The sequence below is a fragment of the Phocoena sinus genome, chromosome X (assembly GCF_008692025.1).
Source record: "Phocoena sinus isolate mPhoSin1 chromosome X, mPhoSin1.pri, whole genome shotgun sequence".
Taxonomy (NCBI): Eukaryota; Metazoa; Chordata; class Mammalia; order Artiodactyla; family Phocoenidae; genus Phocoena; species Phocoena sinus.
The window spans coordinates 3,939,147-3,959,267 of NC_045784.1; the positions used below are offsets into that span (position 1 = coordinate 3,939,147).

The following is a 20,121-nucleotide window of genomic DNA, read 5'->3' on the forward strand; positions in this document are numbered from 1 at the left end:
CATTCACAATGGACGAGAGACCACCTTGATTAAGGAAACTTCAGAGTGCCTGGAATTCAGAAAGGACAGCAGAGTCTTGTCATCTCCATGTGCTTTTTGGCTTTTTCCAGAAAATTGTAACACACTGGATCTTAAGGGAATCACGGATGTTTTTTCCTGTGGGCTTTCTTCCAACATCCTACACACAAACACAGCCACGCAGACACACACACACACACACACACACACACTACAAACTATATACCAATGCCAGTCATCACCTCTCAAAATAATCAGACATGTGAAATCTAACCAGAAAAATTCTTTTCATTTTTTTTTCTCTGTTTCCAATTGTGGAAACTCACTTTGCCAAGCTTAAATAGAATATTCGATTGAATTAATAAGACAGAGACTACCGTGTCTCTCGTCTTCATTTTGTCTTAACAAGTGGTTAGCACATGAATAGATCACTCTTTTTCAGACTCTCTCTCTGCCTTGGTTGCCTGTGAGTTCCTGGATGATTTGTAGGTCTGATTTATTTATGCAGGGCTGCTGAAGACAGCCTGGTTTAGGAAAACCAAACAACAGACTAGATAGACAGGAGCCTACTCCCCATCTGGGCACTCAAGGAACTTCAGTGCTCGAATGACAGATACTGTAATGAGATGAACACTGAATTACCCAAAAATTAAAGTTATAAGAACATACTAATTTTTTTCTATTTTATAATCATTTCTTACACAGTAGCTTACTCCAAAATCACTATAACCCTGATATTCACAGGAAGTACAGTACTGTTGTTATTCATAACTGAGGTCACTCAACGTTAAAAAGGTTGACGGCTTTGCCAAGACAGTAAGCCAAAGAAACAACAGTGTCCAAACCAGCAGTGTCCTTGGCAACAAATGAAGCTATTACATGTCCTGGGGGCGAGACTGCACGAGTAAATAAGGAGGAGATTTCTGGACACCGATACATACTCTAGCAGACTAACTGCACCTCAACTTTCTATCTTGAACAGTTTGTTTGCGACGTTTATAATACGCATGCATAGCAAAGGGGTTTTTTTAATACATCCTACGTCATTTGGACTTGTTCTAATTGTGAAAAAAATTACAAATTGCTAATGGAATTGAGTTAAAACTCTTGTTTTGGAAAATGACAAGTGTAAGGGGAAATTCTCTTCTTTACACAACAGTTTTTCTGAATTACTCTAACAAGTATAAGGCCCATTGACCAAACAGCATTATTCATAATATATATAATTTCTAAACCCACCACAGGATTATTTTTCTATTGGTGAATCTCTTAAGCTGGGAGAGAAACACATGTTGTCAGAAATCTACTCTAGTTTAACCGTGTTCACAAAATACTAAATTCTTTTCAATTAATCCTCGTCAGGGAGATACTTATTAAATAATCTTTCCTAATTATCTTCACTTACAAGCCACGTCTACAAGGCATCAGAAATCCCCCCTGACAGATGAAAATGGGAATCATTTAATGATTTTCACATAGCTGCATGCTGATGTGGATTGGCTAAAACATCTTTCTCACTGTGTTAACTTGGTCAGCTTTTAGGTTTTGCCGCTAAAACTAAACTTTGCCACTCTGCCTACAACTGAACTAGACTTTGCCACTCTGAATACAACCGAACTATTTGTGACGTGATGAAAAGAGAAAGGCAATTAATTTTTCCGTTATCTCACAGAAAAAAATAGTGCTATTGTCGTTGGATGTTCTCAGATCCTCTTCCAAGAAATGAATTTTAATGCTTTCTTGATGATTAATTTCTGTACTCCAAACAGGATGCTAAAAAATCCATTTGACAACTCAGGCTAAAAAAGATAAAGCTTAGGAATAAAGCAGAACAAGATAATACTCTGCTCTTTAAAAAAAAATGCCATTCCTGAAATAATGCCATTTGCAGTGACATGGTTGGGGCGAGAGATTCTCATACTAAGTGAAGTCAGTCAGACAGAGACAAATATGATATCACCTATATGTGGAATGTAAAATACGACACAAATGACCTTATCTACAAAACAGAAACAGACTCACAGAGAGAACAGACTTGTGGTGGCCAAGGGGGAGGGGGATGGAGGAGGGCTGGTCTGGGAGTTTGGGGTTAGCAGATGGAAGCTATCATATATAGAATGGATAAACAACAAGGTCCTACTTTAGAGCACAGAGAACTATATTCAGTATCCTGTGATAAACCAAATGGAAATGAATATGAAAAAGAATATATATATATAACTGAGTCACTTTGCTGTAATGGCAGAAATTAACACAACATTGTAAATCAACTATACCTTCTATTTTAAAAATGTCACTCCTCAAAATTCCCTTTTGTTAAAGCCATACTGGGAACTGTCAGAAGTGATGGATGCTTGGTCCTGTTTCTTAAGCTGACCCCTCCAATACTATAGTAATTACTTATGTTATAGACAATACACATTTATTATGTACTGGACATTATATTAGACCAATATGCATATGCAAATTAGCTGAAAAGTTCTGGTTCTCTTTTCTACTATTAACTATGCTCCACCAACATCAGATTACAGAGTCATTATAGGTACAAGATACTAGACAAAGCACTTCATATGGATTAATACCTAAAATCTCCCAGCTCATCTTTATTTTACACACAAGGAAACTGAGGCATGTACTGGCCAAGGAACTTGTCCATAATCACTCAACTGGTAAGGGAACAGGCTGGCATTTGCCCCCTGGCAGGCAAGTTCCTGACCAATCCTCCAACCTGAGCTGAAGGAGTGAACTGAATTGACGTTAGAAAGGGTACAGAAAACGTGTCTGCACCCCTCATGTTCATAGGGGTTCGTAGGTTGTTTCCAAGCAATGGACACAACCTAAGTGTCCAACTATGCATGGACAGGTAAAGAATTTGTGGTGTAGATACATAATGGAATATCACTGAGCCATGAAAAAAGGAAATTCCTGCTATTTCTGGCAACGTGGATGGACCCTGATGGCATCACGCTAAGTGAAGTTAGGAAATGGCAAACACTGTATTCACTTCTATGTGGAATCTACACAAAAAACACATGATATCACTTACACGTAGAATCTTAAAACTATATTACAAATGAACTTATTTACGAAACAGAAACAGTCACAGAGGTAGAAAACAAACTCATGGTTACCAACAAGGGGGAAAGCGGGGGAGGGGTAAATTGGGAGATTGGGATTGACGTATACACAACTATATATACAACAGATAACTAATAAGGACCTGCTGTAGAGCACGGGGAACTCTACTCAATGCTCTGTAATGGCCTCTATGGGAAAAGAATCTAAGAAAGAGTGGATCTATGTATATGGATAACTGACTCACGCTGCTGCACACCTGAAACTAACACAACATTGTAAGTCAGCTATACTCCAATAAAAAATGGATTGAAAAAATAAACGAAAAACGAACAAAACCACCCAACTCGTAGAAAAAGAGATCAGATTTGTTGCAGCCAAAGGTGGGGGTAGAGGAATGGGGGATTGAATGAAGGTGGTCAACAGGTACAGACATCCAGTTCCACGACAAGTACTAGGGGTATAATGTATAGTGCCGGTGACTCTAGCCACCACTGCTCTATGAGACACAGCAAAGTTGCAAAGAAAGTAAATCCTAAGACTTCTCATCATGAGGAAAACAACTTTTCCTTTTTTTCCTTTTTCTCGTACCTGTATGAGAGGACGTATGTTAGCTGAAACTACTGTGATCGTTTCACAATATGCGGAAACCATACCATCATGCTGTCCCCCTTAAAACTGTACAGCAATGGATGTCAACTATATCTCAATAAAACTGGGGGGCGGGTAAGAATTAACTGACATTCTGTCAAATACATTCATCAATAAATTATTTTTTTAAAGGATAGAGAATCACTTTCCCCATAACAGATCAGATCTTGAGGTCTAGAGGGAAGGAATGGGGAGCCCAAAAGATTTTGCTAACACAGAAGAAGACATTTAGAGGTACAGCTGCCTTCCTGAGGGACATTTTGCAGAGACAGATGAGAAAAGACGACCATTTGGATGTTTTGCTCTATGCCATTCACTGACACCTACTCTGGACATCTGTTTTAGATGCCTGGGAAATCTTAAATACTCCTTCATTATGTTCCTGTGTAAAATCAGTGAATCTTTTGAATATGACATTTAGTAAGAGCTGCCATAAATCTGTTCTAAAACGAGGAACCAAAAGTTGGGTGTCTACTTTCTACAGGTTAAACCTCAGATCTGCAAAATATCCACCCACCAACGGGAACCAACTCTGTCTCCTTGATATATATAAGGGAAAGCAGCACATGTTAACGACCCACTGTTAAAATGAGTGTGTGGGTTGCTTGTTTTTTAACCAGTTATTCTGCAGGTCGAAAGGGTAACAAACGAATTAGCATCTCAGAATGGGGAGCAACTCAGAAAGCTTAGAACAACTCTTCAGTGCTGTGTATGTTGCTTTCAATTACGGTATTTATATTAAAGGCCGGCAAAACTCTATGAGCTTCCGTTGCTGCTGTGACAAATTGCCACCAATGTTGCGGCTTCGAGCGGCAGATGTTCAGGATCTTAGAGTTCTGAAGGTCAGAGTTCCACTGGGCTAAAACTCAGGGGTGGGCAGGGCTGTGCTTCTCTCTGGGGCTCAAGGAGAGAACCCATCTCTTGCCTTTTCCAGCTTCGACAGGCTTCAGGGTTCCTCAACTCTTGGTTTCGCCTTGTCCTCAAAGGCAGCAATGGCCACTGTGCCTTTTTTCCATTGCTTCCCTCTGGCCCTCATCACCTTTTCTGCTTCCTTATTCACAACAAAGCGTCTTTGTTATTAAATATGGACCCACCCAGATAAACCAGAATATATTCCCTCCATCTTAAAGTCAATGGATAAGCAAATACCATAACCATAGGGACAGAGTAAAGGGACAAAGTAGGTAATTTAATAGTTAATCCCACTAGGGGATTGTACATAAAGGAAAAAGTATGGGAGACCCTGTAAGTTAATGATCACTCAAGAAAGCAGGCGTGCTGAGCCACAAAGCCAAGCAGCCTTATTAGCAACAAAACCATGCAACAGAAGTACAGGACATGCCCCAAAACAATAAAAAAAAATGGTGGTATGAGACCCACATCCTGCCCAGGGAGCTCAGTAAGTTAATACCCCTAGGACATGCTCTCTGCACACATAAAAAGCAATAATTTATGAAACGGTGACATTTCAAAGTGAAAGACCCTCACTGTACTGAGACCTGAAATAATTCTTCCATGTGCCATGACAGTCCCAGCTTGACCATGTGGGGGGACAAGAAAACTCCCCTGCCTGATGTGGTGGACAAGCTAAGGACGGAAGCCTGACGTCTACCCAAGAATGAGGAAGAGGGTGGTCTTCTCCCCTTCCCCACTTTTCCTTTGATTATAAAACTGCAGCCCAGGGATTCCCTGGTGGCGCAGTGGTTGAGAATCCGCCTGCCGATGCAGGGGATGCGGGTTCGTGCCCCGATCCAGGAAGATCCCACGTGCCGCAGAGCAGCTGGGCCCGTAAGCCATGGCCGCTGAACCTGTGCATCCGGAGCCCGTGCTCCGCAACGAGAGAGGCCACAACAGTGAGAGGCCCGCGTACCACCAAAAAAAAAAAAAAAAAAAAACTGCAGCCCACTAAGTTCTCAGTGGCTCATGGCACCCTCTCGCCTACCTTCTTGTAAGCCTCACAAGTGTCCTATTCTAATAAATCACTTCTTATCTATCACTTTGCCTCTCACTGAATTCCTTTTTTTTCTTTTTAATATTTATTTATTTATTTGGCTGTTCTGGGTCTTAGTTGTAGAATGCAGGATCTAGTTCCCTGACCAGGGATTGAACCCGGGCTCCCTGCATTGGGAGCACAGACTCTTAACCACTAGACCACCAGGGAAGTCTCTCACTGAATTCTTTCTACACTGAGACATATAGAACCGGAGCTCCTCAGAGCCCGCCAGAAAATGCCACCTCGCGGTTTCAATTCCATCAGCAACCTTCATCCCCTTGGCCCTGTATGGCAACATATTCAAAGGTTCCAGGGATTAGGACGTGCCCTTCTTTGGAGAAGGCATTGTTCTGCCTACAACAAGTCTCTGTGTGTCTCTCGAAATTAAGCATGCTTGCCTCTGTTGCCATGCCAACATGTGAAGCTTGACTAGCACAGGATAGGAACTCAGAACTACCATTGGTAGCGAAGTCAGATGGCCACACCGTTGGATGAATGCATCACGACAAACCTGAAAAAACTAATGGAGCACCAGAGTGGAATACTGAATTCCAAATAGCCAATATGGCTGTGCACACATTTAATGGAATGCACTGTTATGAATTAAGATATGCCCTAAAGCAAGGTCTTCGGAGACATCAGCACGACGCCGTAATTTCCATGTGTTATTGTACCAGTGGGGTTTATTCATTTAGCAATAACCAATAATTAAATATCTAAACCTCCATGTTGATTCACAAATGGATGCAAATCATCTCTTTTTAAACCTTCAAAACTCCTGACCCAATAGGCTGTGATTTTCTGTTTCTGCAAACACACGGGCATATAGCTTCCCTCGCCGGCAAAATTCCATTATGTATCTATTGTAGGGAGATCAAAGTTACCTATTCAGCCCCTATTAGATTTCTGATTCTCCCGCCAAGATGCTGTGAGGTATCGTGTGCCAGAGTGCTCTAAAAAGCCCAGAGGAATCAACAGGTAGCAGTGCCTTTATTCTTAAATTTAGATTGCTTCTCTATTAGGCAGCTTTTTTCGCGTGTTCCTATTCCCAAATTCCTATTCAGTCCTGAACCACAAAGAAACGGCCGAATCGTTTATGGGGTCAATCCACACAACTGCACATCTATGGGTCTGTCATCAAGGAAGCTACTGATTTGTCTTCCTGGGCGGTGTAACTGTACCCCGACCTCTCAGAAGCAGGCCTTCTATGTGAAGTGTCCTTGTTTGGAAGGTGAACGCTATAAAGTCACCGGTTCAGAGACACCAGCATATCAAATTTATGATGAAAGCAATTTTATTTTATTTTTCTTTTAAAGGTTTTTTGTTTGATGTGGACCGTTTTTTAACATCTTTATTGAATTTGTTACAATATTGCTTCTGTTTTATGTTTGTTCGTTTGGTTTTCTTTTTTGGCCATGAGGCACGTGGGATCATAGCTCCCCGACCAGGGATCAAACCGCACCCCCTGCATTGGAAGGCAAAGTCTTAACCACTGGCCCGCCAGGGAAGTCCCATGAAAGCAATTTTAATCCTTTACCCTGTTTTGTTTCCACCACCCTGACTTTGCTTCTTTTTATTCCTTTCTTTGAATAGTTCATGATAAGGAAGACCATGACCCAGGTGGCTTTGAACTGAGAACTCTAATTGGTTTGGGTGGGGTTATCCATCCTCTTACATATGCACCAAGCAGCTACTGAGCACTACGGCAGCTCAGCGCAGGGCATGGAAGTAAGGCGTCCAGTGTCGGTTTAACCCCTGGAACCCTATTCAAGACCTAGACTTTACAAGGTAATTGTGAGATCTGTCACCAACGTGACAATAGCCACATGCCAGACACTACTAACGTAAGGAAACTCAACCCTTTCACTTTCTCTGGGCATTCCTTGTCATCTCCCTAACAGACTGCCCCCATCCCGGTTTCTCGAGAAAGGTACCCACGCCACCTCTTTGCATCTGCACGGAGAAAGAACGATATGGCAGATGCGATCCGACTTTGGGTATCACTGAATAATGTCATCATTTATGGCAGACTTTCAGCCAAAGCTCACTGACAAACATCTCCCAAGGATTAAAGGTAAAAAAAGGAAAAGAAATGTCTGCATGAAAGTTACCAAGGACAAGGACACACTTCAGTTTCTATAGTAGACAGTGGTGGCTATGATTCCTCTCAATTACTTTTTTTTAAGTTCCAGGAAGATTTCATTCTATGTTTTTCCTTCTCCTTGTATAAAAAAGAGCACATGCAAACAAGAAATGAGAAACGGACTTTCATTGTAGACGAACTTGAGTCTGGCTGGTCTTTAGCAAACATTTTAATTTAAGGTCTACTTGAACAAGGAGGTATCCAAGTTTTACTAGTATTGGATTAAGTTAATATATGGAACATGACTGTTTTCACAGATTTTCACTGTTGTGTTATCCAAAAGAAAAGGGGCATTTTGTTCAAGCAAGAAAATCATTTTTCTAACGTAGTTCGAATCATCTGACGACACACATTTGCCATTTGATTGCAGTGGATATTGGCAGGAAATGAAGTCCAAATTTATATCAACAACATGGATTCTAAACAATCAAGTCCAATGGTTTTATCAAATATCCCTTGCTTGTGTATTTAAAACAATCAGTGGTTCCCTTTAAGACTCAAAAAGTGCTAATATCTTAAGGCATTAGAGCCAAAGGAACCATTCCTTGTATAATCTTCAGGCGCTCACTTCAGCATGCAAATGTTCTTAATTCTATTAGTTTCTCTAGATCCATTCCTTTACAGATGATTCAGGTATGACATAGAACACTATATGCTCAGACTGGTAATCACCTGCAAATAAAGGCTACAGCAATGCTAAAAAGGCAATACATGGAAAGAATTAAGTCATTAATTATGGTACTCTCCATCGATTAGACACTGCGTCAATTCAAGTTGAACAAGTGGTACGTTACTGAGATAACTGAATATGAAAAAAAAAATGGTTATAGAAAATATCACACACAGGACATTATATTGGCAAATCTGAGGCTGAGCGAGCAGGTGTTTTCTGTTTAGAATAAGTACTTACCATCCTCCGTGGGCACATAGATATTCAAATAAAGGCAGTCTTCATTCTGATCTTGAACGTAGGTCATCAGAGTATCCAGATTGGCAGTAAACCAGATGGGCAGCATGTCATGCAAGAGAGACCGCTCATCCAGGTGCTGGGGGCACACGGCAGCAAACTGAGTGGCGTTCCGAACCCCAGTCCACGAGGAGGGGGGTTCCGGGGGCTGAAACCGCCTTTCCCCAGTAGGAGGCGAGGCATAAGGGACCCCCAAGTATTGCTCCACTGGACCCAAAATCTCATTGGGCAGCGGTGTTCTCAAGCCCCGGATTTTGCCATAATTGGTGTTGACCACAGGATACTGCGCCTGGCTGTCGATGAGCGTGAACTTGATGGCCAGGGCGGTGATCCACAGCAGGACGTTGGAGTTCACCATGACACAGACGGGGGTGAAGACCAGCGGAAGCCATAACAGTCCCTGGGGTCTCGACATGGTTCACCACCACATCCGCGGGCGCCCGTGCGATGCAACTCCAAGCAAAGCAAGCCGTGAAGGGAGCCTGCAGAGAGAGACGGCTTTCCAGGGACCAAGACCCTGGAGAGGGGAAGGGCTTGCTAGGAAGCCTCTCTGATGGGTCATAGACAGAGCCCAAGGTTAACAACAAACCCGGCGGTCTTCTCGGCAGCCCATTACGGGACAGCAGCCCTCTCTTAATCCTGGTGCCGAATTCCAGCCCGTGCGAGGCTCCAAGGAAGCGGTGACCATCCAACACCTCCCCGGGGCAGCGATCACTTAGGAGACCTCCAAGGCAGAGCGGTCAGCCTAATGGGAGAAAAAAGCAGACAAGGCTAAGGAAGGCAAGACTGCCACCAATGGCGTTTGCTGTGTCTTCCATGCAACCCTCAACATCACGCAAGGAAATTCTCATTCACCGATGAATTTGTAGAGCGGCATCTGCGGGCAGTAGAATTTCGCCAGACAATCACTTGTCTTAATTTCTACAGTGAGTCCCATCAGCGAGAACGATGCCAATACTCCGGAAACATTCAAGTCTTTGTTGAATGAACAAACAGACTGCCGAAAGTTACACACATTGCACAGATAACTGTACTGATGTCTCCAAATTGCACTATTATTGATAATATTAGCCCAGCAATGGATAGGCACTCCCAAAACACTGTTTCTCAGATGTTTAAGAAAACTGTCACTTTATATATAAAATAAACAAGGACCTACTGTATAGCACAGGGAACTATACTCGGTATTTTGTAATAACCTATATGGGAAAAGAATGGATATAGGTATATGTTTAATTGAATCACTGTGCTGTACACCTGAAACTCAACATTGTAAATCAACTATACTCCAATATAAAGTAAATATATTTTCTCCCATTCTGAGGGTTGTCTTTTCGTCTTGTTTATGGTTTCCTTTGCTGTGCAAATCCTTATAAGCTTAATTAGGTCCCATTTGTTTATTTTTGTTTTTATTTTCATTACCCTAGGAGGTGGGTCAAACAAGGTATCACTGTGATTTATGTCAAAGAGTGTTGCAAAGCAGAAACAGAGACACAGATGTAGAGAACAAACAAACAAACTTCCCCAAGGGGGGAAGGAGGGTGGGATGAATTGGGAGATTGGGATTGACATATATACACTACTATGTATAAAATAGCTAACTAATGAGAACCTACTGTATAGCACAGGGAACTCTACTCAATGCTCTGTGGTGACCTACACGGGAAGGAAATCCGAAAAAGAGGGGATATATGGATACGTAGAGCTGATCCACTTTGCTGTACAGTAGAAACTGTAATACAACACTGTAAAGCAACTGTACCCCAATAAAATTTTTAAATAAATTCATACATACATAAATACACTAATAAAGACATAAATAAATGTAAAAAAAAAAAACCTGTCACTTTTTCCTAACGTGTTATGAGTGCAGCTCTACAAGTTTTCCAAGACGGGTAAAGGGAAGTGTGCATCCAGACCAGACTGGCTTCACGCCAGGTGGATATTTACCGGCGAACATAAAGGGAGCAACATGCAGTGGAAAGAGCATCTACACTGGACACTCATCCTCCTCAGGCTACGCAGGGGCACGTGTCTGTAGGCTCCAGACATCATCACCCTGAATCTCAGCTTCCTTGTAAGAAATTGAACAAGATGCTGTATCTCAAGTACATGCTGTAGTGCTTGTCACATCAAGACACCATCCACAATTAAGAGTGTTGATACAGCGATCCCGATTTTCATGTAAAGCACTGCATGCCTTCAAGGGTAAACCCTGCAGCCTATTAAAGAACCTTCTGGTACAACTGAGTCACCTTCCTACTGAGTCTGGGAGGAGTTAACTTTTAAAGAGTGACCTCCTTGGGAATTCCCTGGCGGTCCAGTGGTTAGGACTCCGGCGCTCTCACTGCCAGGGCCGCGGGTTCAATCCCTGATCGGGGAACTGAGACCTGCAAGCCACGTGGCGCCACCAAAATAAAAAAAAAAAAAAAAAGGACCACCTCAATTTGTCCCTACGGGGATCACATGACGACTCTTCTCAGATAAACCACTGCGCATAGGACATTCAAGAATGTCGCACATGAGTACTATAAATGATGCATTAGAGACAGAAAACACTTCATGAGGTGTTGCAAGGACTCTACCTTTTTTTAATCAACATTTTTTTTACTGTAGTTGATGTACAACGCTGTGTTAATTTCTGCTGTCCAGCAGAGTGATTCAGTTATACATACACATAGTTTTTTTATATATTCTTTTCCATGATGGTTTATCATAGGATACTGAATATAGCTCTCTGTGATACACAGTAGGACCTTGGTGTTTATCCATCCTATACATAAAAGCTCACATCTGCTAACCCCAAACTCCCCCTCCATCCCTCCCCCAACCCCTCCCCCTTGGCAACCACCCGTCTGTTCCCTACAGGACTCTACCTTTAAATATAGCATTCCTTGCTCAACATCATTAATCATTAGAGAAATGCAAATCAAAACTACAATGAGATATCATCTCACACCAGTCAGAATGGCCATCATCAAAAAATCTAGAAACAATAAATGCTGGAGAGGGTGTGGAGAAAAGGGGACACTCTTGCACTGCTGGTGGGAATGTGAATTGGTTCAGCCACTGTGGAGAACAGTATGGAGGTTCCTTAAAAAACTACAAATAGAATTACCATATGACCCAGCAATCCCACTACTTGGCATATACCCTGAGAAAACCAAAATTCAAAAAGAGTCATGTACCAAAATGTTCATTGCAGCTCTATTTACAATAGCCAGGACATGGAAACAACCTAAGCGCCCATCATCGGATGAATGGATAAAGAAGATGTGGCACATATACACAATGGAATATTACTCAGCCTTAAAAAGAAATGAAATTGAGCTATTTGTAATGAGATGGATAGACCTAGAGTCTGTCATACAGAGAGAAGTAAGTCAGAAAGAAAAAGACAAATACCGTATGCTAACACATATATATGGAATTTAAGGGAAAAAAATGTCATGAAGAACCTAGGGGTAAGACAGGAATAAAGACGCAGACCTACTGGAGAACGGACTTGAGGGTATGGGGAGGGGGAGGGGTGAGTTTTGACAGGGCGAGAGAGAGTCATGGACATATACACACTAACAAACGTAGTAAGGTAGATAGCTGGGGGGAAGCAGCCGCAAGGCACAGGGATATTAGCTCGGTGCTTTGTGACAGCCTGGAAGGGTGGGATGGGGAGAGTGGGAGGGAGGGAGACGCAAGAGGGAAGACATATGGGAACATGTGTGTATGTATAGCTGATTCACTTTGTTATAAAGCAGAAACTAACACACCATTGTAAAGCAATTATACCCCAATAAAGATTTAAAAAAAAAAAATAAATAAATAAAAAATAAATAAATAAATATAGCATTCTTCAGCTGAAAATAGACAGATGTGTTTCTAAGGACACAGATTATTCTGGGTTATTCAGAGTCTTTCTGGACTGGAATATAATTATGCATTTCATTTCAGGGAATGGTTGAGTAGAATATGTCAAACAGATAATTTATTTTCTAATGAAACATATCTGAGCCGGACTTATCACGGAGCTAGAATACGTCTGGGGGAAATTTTGTCATCCATGACATCCTGGGCCAAGTTAATCAGCGTTGGATGAAAATGCACTACAACACGGGATGGTAGCATTGAGAGTGAAAATTCGCATCACACCCAATGGCTGATTTATGTGTTTGCTTTTATCTTTGTACTGGAGGCAACATTTGGATTTCTGCCACAGCATGATCCAATTGCTGAATAATTAAGAGACAGACAGAAAACGTGAAAGAGGTGCTGACTTGTCTGAAAGCTTGTGTTCCTGAAGGCCCTTCTGGTTTAGAACCAGCATCAGTACTTCCTTCTCAAGCCTTCCTCATGGTCATAGGAGATGCCAGTAATTTCTGATTCTGATAGACCTGGGTCCCCAAATGCTACCTCTCTGTGAGCTGGAGAAGTGAGCCAACCTCTCTGAGCTTTAAGTAGATGGCATGTCATGCCTCCTTTGTGGGGCTGGGCTGAGCCACAAGGGAGCAAAGGGGCAGGGCAGAGAAAAGGTCTCCTCAACACCCATGAAATGCTGGGATTTTGAACACAGACCTGCTCAAAACACTCCCGGGTATGGAGACAAAATGCACTGAAGTCAGCCCAGGGTTGGCATGAAGCAGGTATAGAGCGAGTAGTTTAAATTCTTTGAGCCTCTCTTTACTTATGTGTTTCTAACTCTCTGGGAATTAACTGAGCTGGTCCACACGAGGCATCACATAGTCCCGGGCCCACAGAATTCCATAAAGGTAGAATTCAGTTGGCGGATTTGTCCCAGGACTTACAACGTGAATGCCTTGAGGAAGTCTGGTCCACTCCATCATTTCTCCAGCTCCATGTGGAAGACAGCACCTCTATGTCACATATTCGTTAAGATTGAGCAAGTGAGGGCACACGTACACTTCCTGCTTCACCTGTGTGATCAAGCCTACCTCCCCGCAAGGTTCTGAAGGCCAAAGAGAGACCATGAACCAGCCGGACCTATGAGGAGGGGAATGGGGGGGGGGGGCGGGTATCTGGACACTCATGAAGCCCAGGCTAGGCATTCAAAACAATCATACGTTCCGAGCCATCTTACTTCCCGATGCTCTGGAATTCAGCAGTTTGCACAAATGGAATACCACCAATGCCGAGCACTGTTTCTCAGACTCTGCACTGCTGACATCTGGGACCACACAGCTCTTTGTGGTGAGGGCCATCCTGAGCCCTGTAGGGTACGTAGTAGCACCGCTGGTCTCTACCCACCTGAGGCTGGTAGCACCCGCCTCTCATTTTTAACAATCAAAACTGTCTCCATTTGTAAATGATTTGTAAATCATCAAATATGGGATCATGGTGGCCACGTAAATGACTGAGCACCTGTGGGTACATTTGAAAATTATCAGTGGCACTAGATTTATGTTTGTGTGTGTATATATATGTATGTGTGTGTGTTTGTGTGTGTCACATTCAAACATCTGGCAACTGTAAAAGTTTTAGCAATGAAGGTTTAAAAAATAAACCTATTTTAAATATGCATCTTCATTTAAAAATCATTATAAATTTATTTTGGGGAGGACCAAAAAAAGACTTCTCAGGTAAACGTCACACTGAAAATAATTTTACAAGGAGTGAAATGCTGTTATACCTACACATAATATATGTGTACAGTTAGGATATGTATAATACACATATTTATAAATATGTTACCTATTTTCTCTATAATATGTATTTATATATTTTCAAATTTTTCCAAAATAAAAACAAGATACTACAGGGCTTCCCTGGTGGCACAGTGGTTGACAGTCCGCCTACCGGTGCAGGGGACGCAGGTTCGTGCCCCGGTCCGGGAAGATCCCACATGCCGCGGAGCGGTTGGGCCCATGAGCCGTGGCCGCTGAGCCTGTGCTCTGCAACGGGAGAGGCCACAGCAGTGAGAGGCTCACATACCGCAAAAAACAAACAAAAAAAACAAGATATTACAAAGGAAATTCTTGAAGAAAAAATTTTAATGAAACAAATGAGAACAAAAACTGTAACTTCACTGCATACATACAACTGGGGAGTTAGGAAGGCCTTGATAGCATGTTCTCCCTGCAAAAGTTGCACACAGACTAATTTCTCAGAGTGGCATTTCGACTTGATTTATAACTCGATTAGGTAGTTTAGAATGATCTCTACAGGACAGTCATTCTGTATGAGGCTGTAATTGAGACTTGGCTCCAACTACCCAGGCAAGCTAAACTATAAATGAGTCAAAATAAAAATGGCAATAAATTTCTTTCCAAAGTGCAGATCACTCAAATTGAGATTGGTTTAATTTTACAATATATATTTAATTTAGGTGAGCCCTGATCAAATTTATCTTGGTGTTTTGGCCTTCCAAGGAATAAAATCATGTCTCCTGGGTGTTCACGGCCTCACCTTTCTGTGGCTGCGAAATACATTACAAGACAGAACTCTGTGGATGCGTCTTCCAAGGAAAAAAAAAGAAAAGAAAAGAAAAGAAAGGAAAAAAACATGAGAGGATTAATGAGGTGGCACAGCCCTCCCCTGATGTGACCCTCAGCTCCATCGAAGGTCTGGGACGCGCGATCTGCTACCAACAGTCTGCTGACACCAAGAGGCACTTGGAAGATTCACTTTCATCTCACATCCCAAAGCATCAGGGAACCAAGAACAATAGATGCTGGTAAAATTAATGAGCTTGTACAACAATCCTGCCACACTGTTTCCTAGAAAGTCTGCAACAGCCATTCCCCAAACTACAACCTGTAGACCTCCCCGGTTTTATTTTTTCTTTTATTTTTGGTGAGGCCACCAATGTTTCATGGTACCCAAGGGGGGTATGGTTCATCTTTTATCCTACAACACAGATGTCTACCGTGAGGTGGCCCAGGGCACCTGTTATCTACGTGAACAACCTCGACATTCTGCACATGGGCTGACAACACACACGCGTGCGCGCACACACACACACACTCCCTATTCAAGATTCCTTGATGCTGGCAATCAGCCAGTTATTACATTTTTGTGTATTTTTTAATATGCTGGCTTTGATTTTATCTCCTGGATGGGCACAGTCACAATCTACTGTGTCTTTTGTCAAATCTTCTAGCTCTCTGCACATCTATCCCTGTACTTCCTTTCAGTTCTAAAAACCAGATCCCATCCAAATCCACCCTTTTGAACCAAGAAGTTTAGATGTAAATAATTACAGAGTGAAGATGCCATATGTACTATCTTCAAGGTTGCTGTATGCCCAGTGGGGGCTTCAAAGCATCAACTCCATCACCTCCGTCACCATTTCGGTTCTCACACTGAAGTTTAATGGCTCAAGAAAACAACAGGGCCACAGTCGTAGGAACTGGAGTTTGCAATAAGAGCCAGAACCCAGACTAAACCCAGGAAAAAGAGTTAATGGCTTATATGTGGTCCAGTCAAGACACTGGACAGACTGGGCATATATTTGGACAAAATTCTAATTCAAAAAGATAGCTGCGCCCCTATGTTCACAACATCACTAGTTACAATAGCCAAGACATGGAAGCAACCTAAACGTCCATCAACAGAGGAATGGATAAAGAAGATGTGGTCCATATATACAGTGGAGTATTACTCAGCCATAGAAAGAACAAAATAACGCCACTTGCAGCAACATGGATGGACAGACTGTCAACTAAGTGAAGTAAGACAGAGAAAGACAAACACCATATGATATCACTTACATGTGGAATTTAAATATGACACAAACGAACTTACCTATGAAACAGAAACAGACTCACAGACATAGAGAACAGACTTGTGGTTGCCAAGGGGGAGGGGTTTGGGGGAGGGATGGATAGAGAATTTGGGGTTAGCAGATGCAAACTATTATATATAGGATGGATAAACAACAAGGGAACTATATTCAAGATTCTGTGGTAAACCATAATGGAAAATATAAAAAAGAATGTACACGTATGTATAACTACAGCACTTTGCTGCATAGAAGAAATTAACATTGTAAATCAACTATACTTCAATTAAAAAAGGATTGACGGGATAGAAAGATACACCATGGAGATGTAGGCCAGAGATATGATCAGGAATAAAGCATGGATGTTTCTTCTAGAGCAATGATGTGGACAACAGAATCTACAGTGGTCACCGAAATAAAACACCAACACTTAGTCATAGATCAGTATTTCATAAAGATCACTATTCTAAGTTACTGGGACATGGCAGGAGATGAGACAGAATTCCTGCCCACTTGAAGATTATACTCTCATGAAAGTGTCCCTAAAAGCGGTGCTTTTTTCCTTATTCGTTGTGTGTACATCTAAAGCAAGCACAGGGACTGGCATGTATTAAAAGCTCATTAAATGCTTGACTTTCTGTGTCTAATTCAACTGATACCTAACCTGATTTCCAAATCTATATCAAATGTTCATAGAAGCAATACTACTTACGATAGCCAAGACATGGAAGCAACCTGAATGTCGACAGACAGATGAATGGATAAAGAAGATGCGGTACATATATATATATCATGGAATACTACTCGGCCATCAAAAAGAATGAAATAATGCCCTTTGCAGCAACATGGATGGACCTAGAGATTATCAAACTAAGTGAAGTCAGTCAGTCAGAGACAAATATCACACAATACCTATCACTTATATGTGGAATCTAAAAAAAACATGATACAATTGAACTTACATACAAAACAGAAACAGACCCACAGACAGAAAACAAACTTATGGTTACCAAAGGGGAAGGGAGGGAGGGATAAACTAGGAGTTTGGGATTAACAGATACACACTTCTATATATAAAATAAATAAACAACTAGGTCCTACTGTATAGCACAGGGAACTCTGCTCAATATTTTGTAATAACCTATCAGAGAAAAGAATCTGAAACAGTATATATATATGTATATATATGTGTGTGTGTGTATATATATATATGTATATATATATAAAACTGACTCACTGTGCTGTACACCTGAAACTAACACAACATTGTAAATCAACTATACTTCAATAAAAAATAAATTTCAAAAAATCTATTTTGATCACTGTAGCCCTAGGGCAAAGAAAAATGTTCAACACTTAACAGAAAATTTAATAAATACATGTTTAATTTTTTAAAAACTATTTATTACCAAACGTGATTCCCAAATCTAAATCAAGTAATTTGCAAATATGTCCAGGGTTTGTGTGGAGCTCTCTCACCAAACTCAAGTCACAGATCATCAAGGTCAAACTGTCATGCCTTCAAGACAGCTGGTCTCTGAAAAATCTCATTTCTGTGCTCCTCTAACTGTCTCCATGCTTTTGTTCCACAGTTCAATAATTAGTACCATCCTTTTTCTAGTTATTTAGGTAAATGCAAAGCCACCTGTGGTGGCTCCCTTTCCAAGATTCCACATACACTAAGTCCTCACATCTGCTGAGGGTCTTAACACAGGACCAGAGACGTGGTTACCGGTAACCTCACTGGTTACTGGTCAAAGAGAGGAGAGATCACAAAGGGTTAGCGAAAATGCAAAAGCCCAATGGCACCAAGTGTTGGGCACGGATGTTGAGCCCATCCCACGCCACGCCGGTGACAAGTAGTGTGGCCACACAGGACACAAATTTGTGTCACGGAGGAAAGTCGAGCATGCAGAAGACTTTGGTGTAGAGAAGCATACACACACCTATATACAAACTATATCGTTTAAATCGTTTGTATCTGTCCCATAGAGCTTCTTGAATATTCATGTCGGGAGACAGACATTTCCATTTGCAGCCGTAGTCATAGTAAGAAAAGAACAGGAAGAACCCAGACATTCACGAAGAGGTGAATGGATAAATGCTGGCATATTAAAACAGAATACTACACACAGTGAAACATAAAAAACGGATCTGTAAGTTAAAACGGATAAATCCCCCAAATAAAAAGCAAGTCACAGAAGAATACATATGGTGTGATGTTACTGATATGATACTGCATAAAACTAAACAGTACATTACTTAGAGCTGTATTTGTACTGAAATACAAAAAACAGGAAGGGCATGATTAAAACCAAATTCTGGGACAGTTAACTCCTATCCAGGGTCACAATTCACAATACAAAGATATTGGTAATGTTCTATTTTCTAGTAGGACCGTATGTGTATTTGTTTAGCGTCTATGTGGGTATTTATATATTTCCATGTAGTGCACATTTTATGAGCATGGTTATTTCACAGTGCAAATTTCCATCAAGAGATGCATGTCTATATAGGTTTGCCCTCACTTTATTTTCCCAAGCACTTAATAAAATATCTGAGGGGGTTTCCCTGGTGGCGCAGTGGTTGAGAGTCCGCCTGCCGATGCAGGGGACGCGGGTTCGTGCCCCGGTCCGGGAAGATCCCACGTGCCGCGGAGCGGCTGGGCCCGTGAGCCATGGCCGCTGAGCCTGCGCGTCCGGAGCCTGTGCTCCGCAGCGGGAGAGGCCACGACAGTGAGAGGCCCGTGTACCGCCAAAAAAAAAAAGAAAAAAATCTAAAATTTTAAATGAAAATATCTGAAATTTTAAAAGGGAAGGAAAAAGATCAAGGCCAAGGTTACATGCCAAGCCCAAGGCAATGGGCCATCCGCCCACACAATCCATAAAGAGCAGCAGTGGCTGACAGCATCGCTAAAACTAGAGTCAGGTCACCTAAGACGCTACTGCCTAGGTCGCTAACTAGCCAGGCGACCTTTGACCCATCACTCAGCACCCAGAGCTTCAGCTCCCTGGACCGCGCCATGAAGACCTGGAGGACGTGCCCTCTGCTGTGGCCTTCAGCCTGAGGATCCCCGGGAACCACAGACAGCTATCCTCAAAACTGAGTGTACGTGACATAGGGAAGCGGTGGGAACACAAAGTTCTCCAATGAGGCAGAAAGCCATAATTCAGGGGAGACCATTGGCACTGAAGAACACGGGAAGATGTGCGGTGTCAGAAGCAGATAAAACAGGCTTACAACCCTATTTCTAAAAAATGTACTCTTCAGGACCACAAAACCTCTATGGGCAGGATAAAAATGTCACTAGATTTACATTCACCTGAATTCTACACCCAGATTCATAATGGATATTAATTCTTGTTTTCCCCGATATTCATGGATTCCTTGTACTCACTATCCTATACAAAGAATCCATTGCCACCTTCTCACATCTGACCATATGGGGTTATTTTGCAAGAGTTCGTACTGGAAATTATGCATACATATATATAACTATATGTATATAGTTTTAAAATATACACATATCTAACCTAATAATA

The 20,121-nt window shown here is 41.8% G+C and overlaps 1 protein-coding gene across 1 annotated transcript in view; it reads right to left on the reverse strand.

The window, feature by feature from the left end:
• Positions 1-20,121, reverse strand: part of NLGN4X (neuroligin 4 X-linked) — a 308,113-nt gene that overhangs the window by 261,001 nt on the left and 26,991 nt on the right. The window contains exon 2 of the mRNA XM_032620946.1: positions 8,791-9,592. Within this exon, the coding sequence (XP_032476837.1) occupies positions 8,791-9,262 (472 nt within the window). The 5' untranslated portion in view covers positions 9,263-9,592. The remainder of the gene's footprint in view (positions 1-8,790; positions 9,593-20,121) is intronic.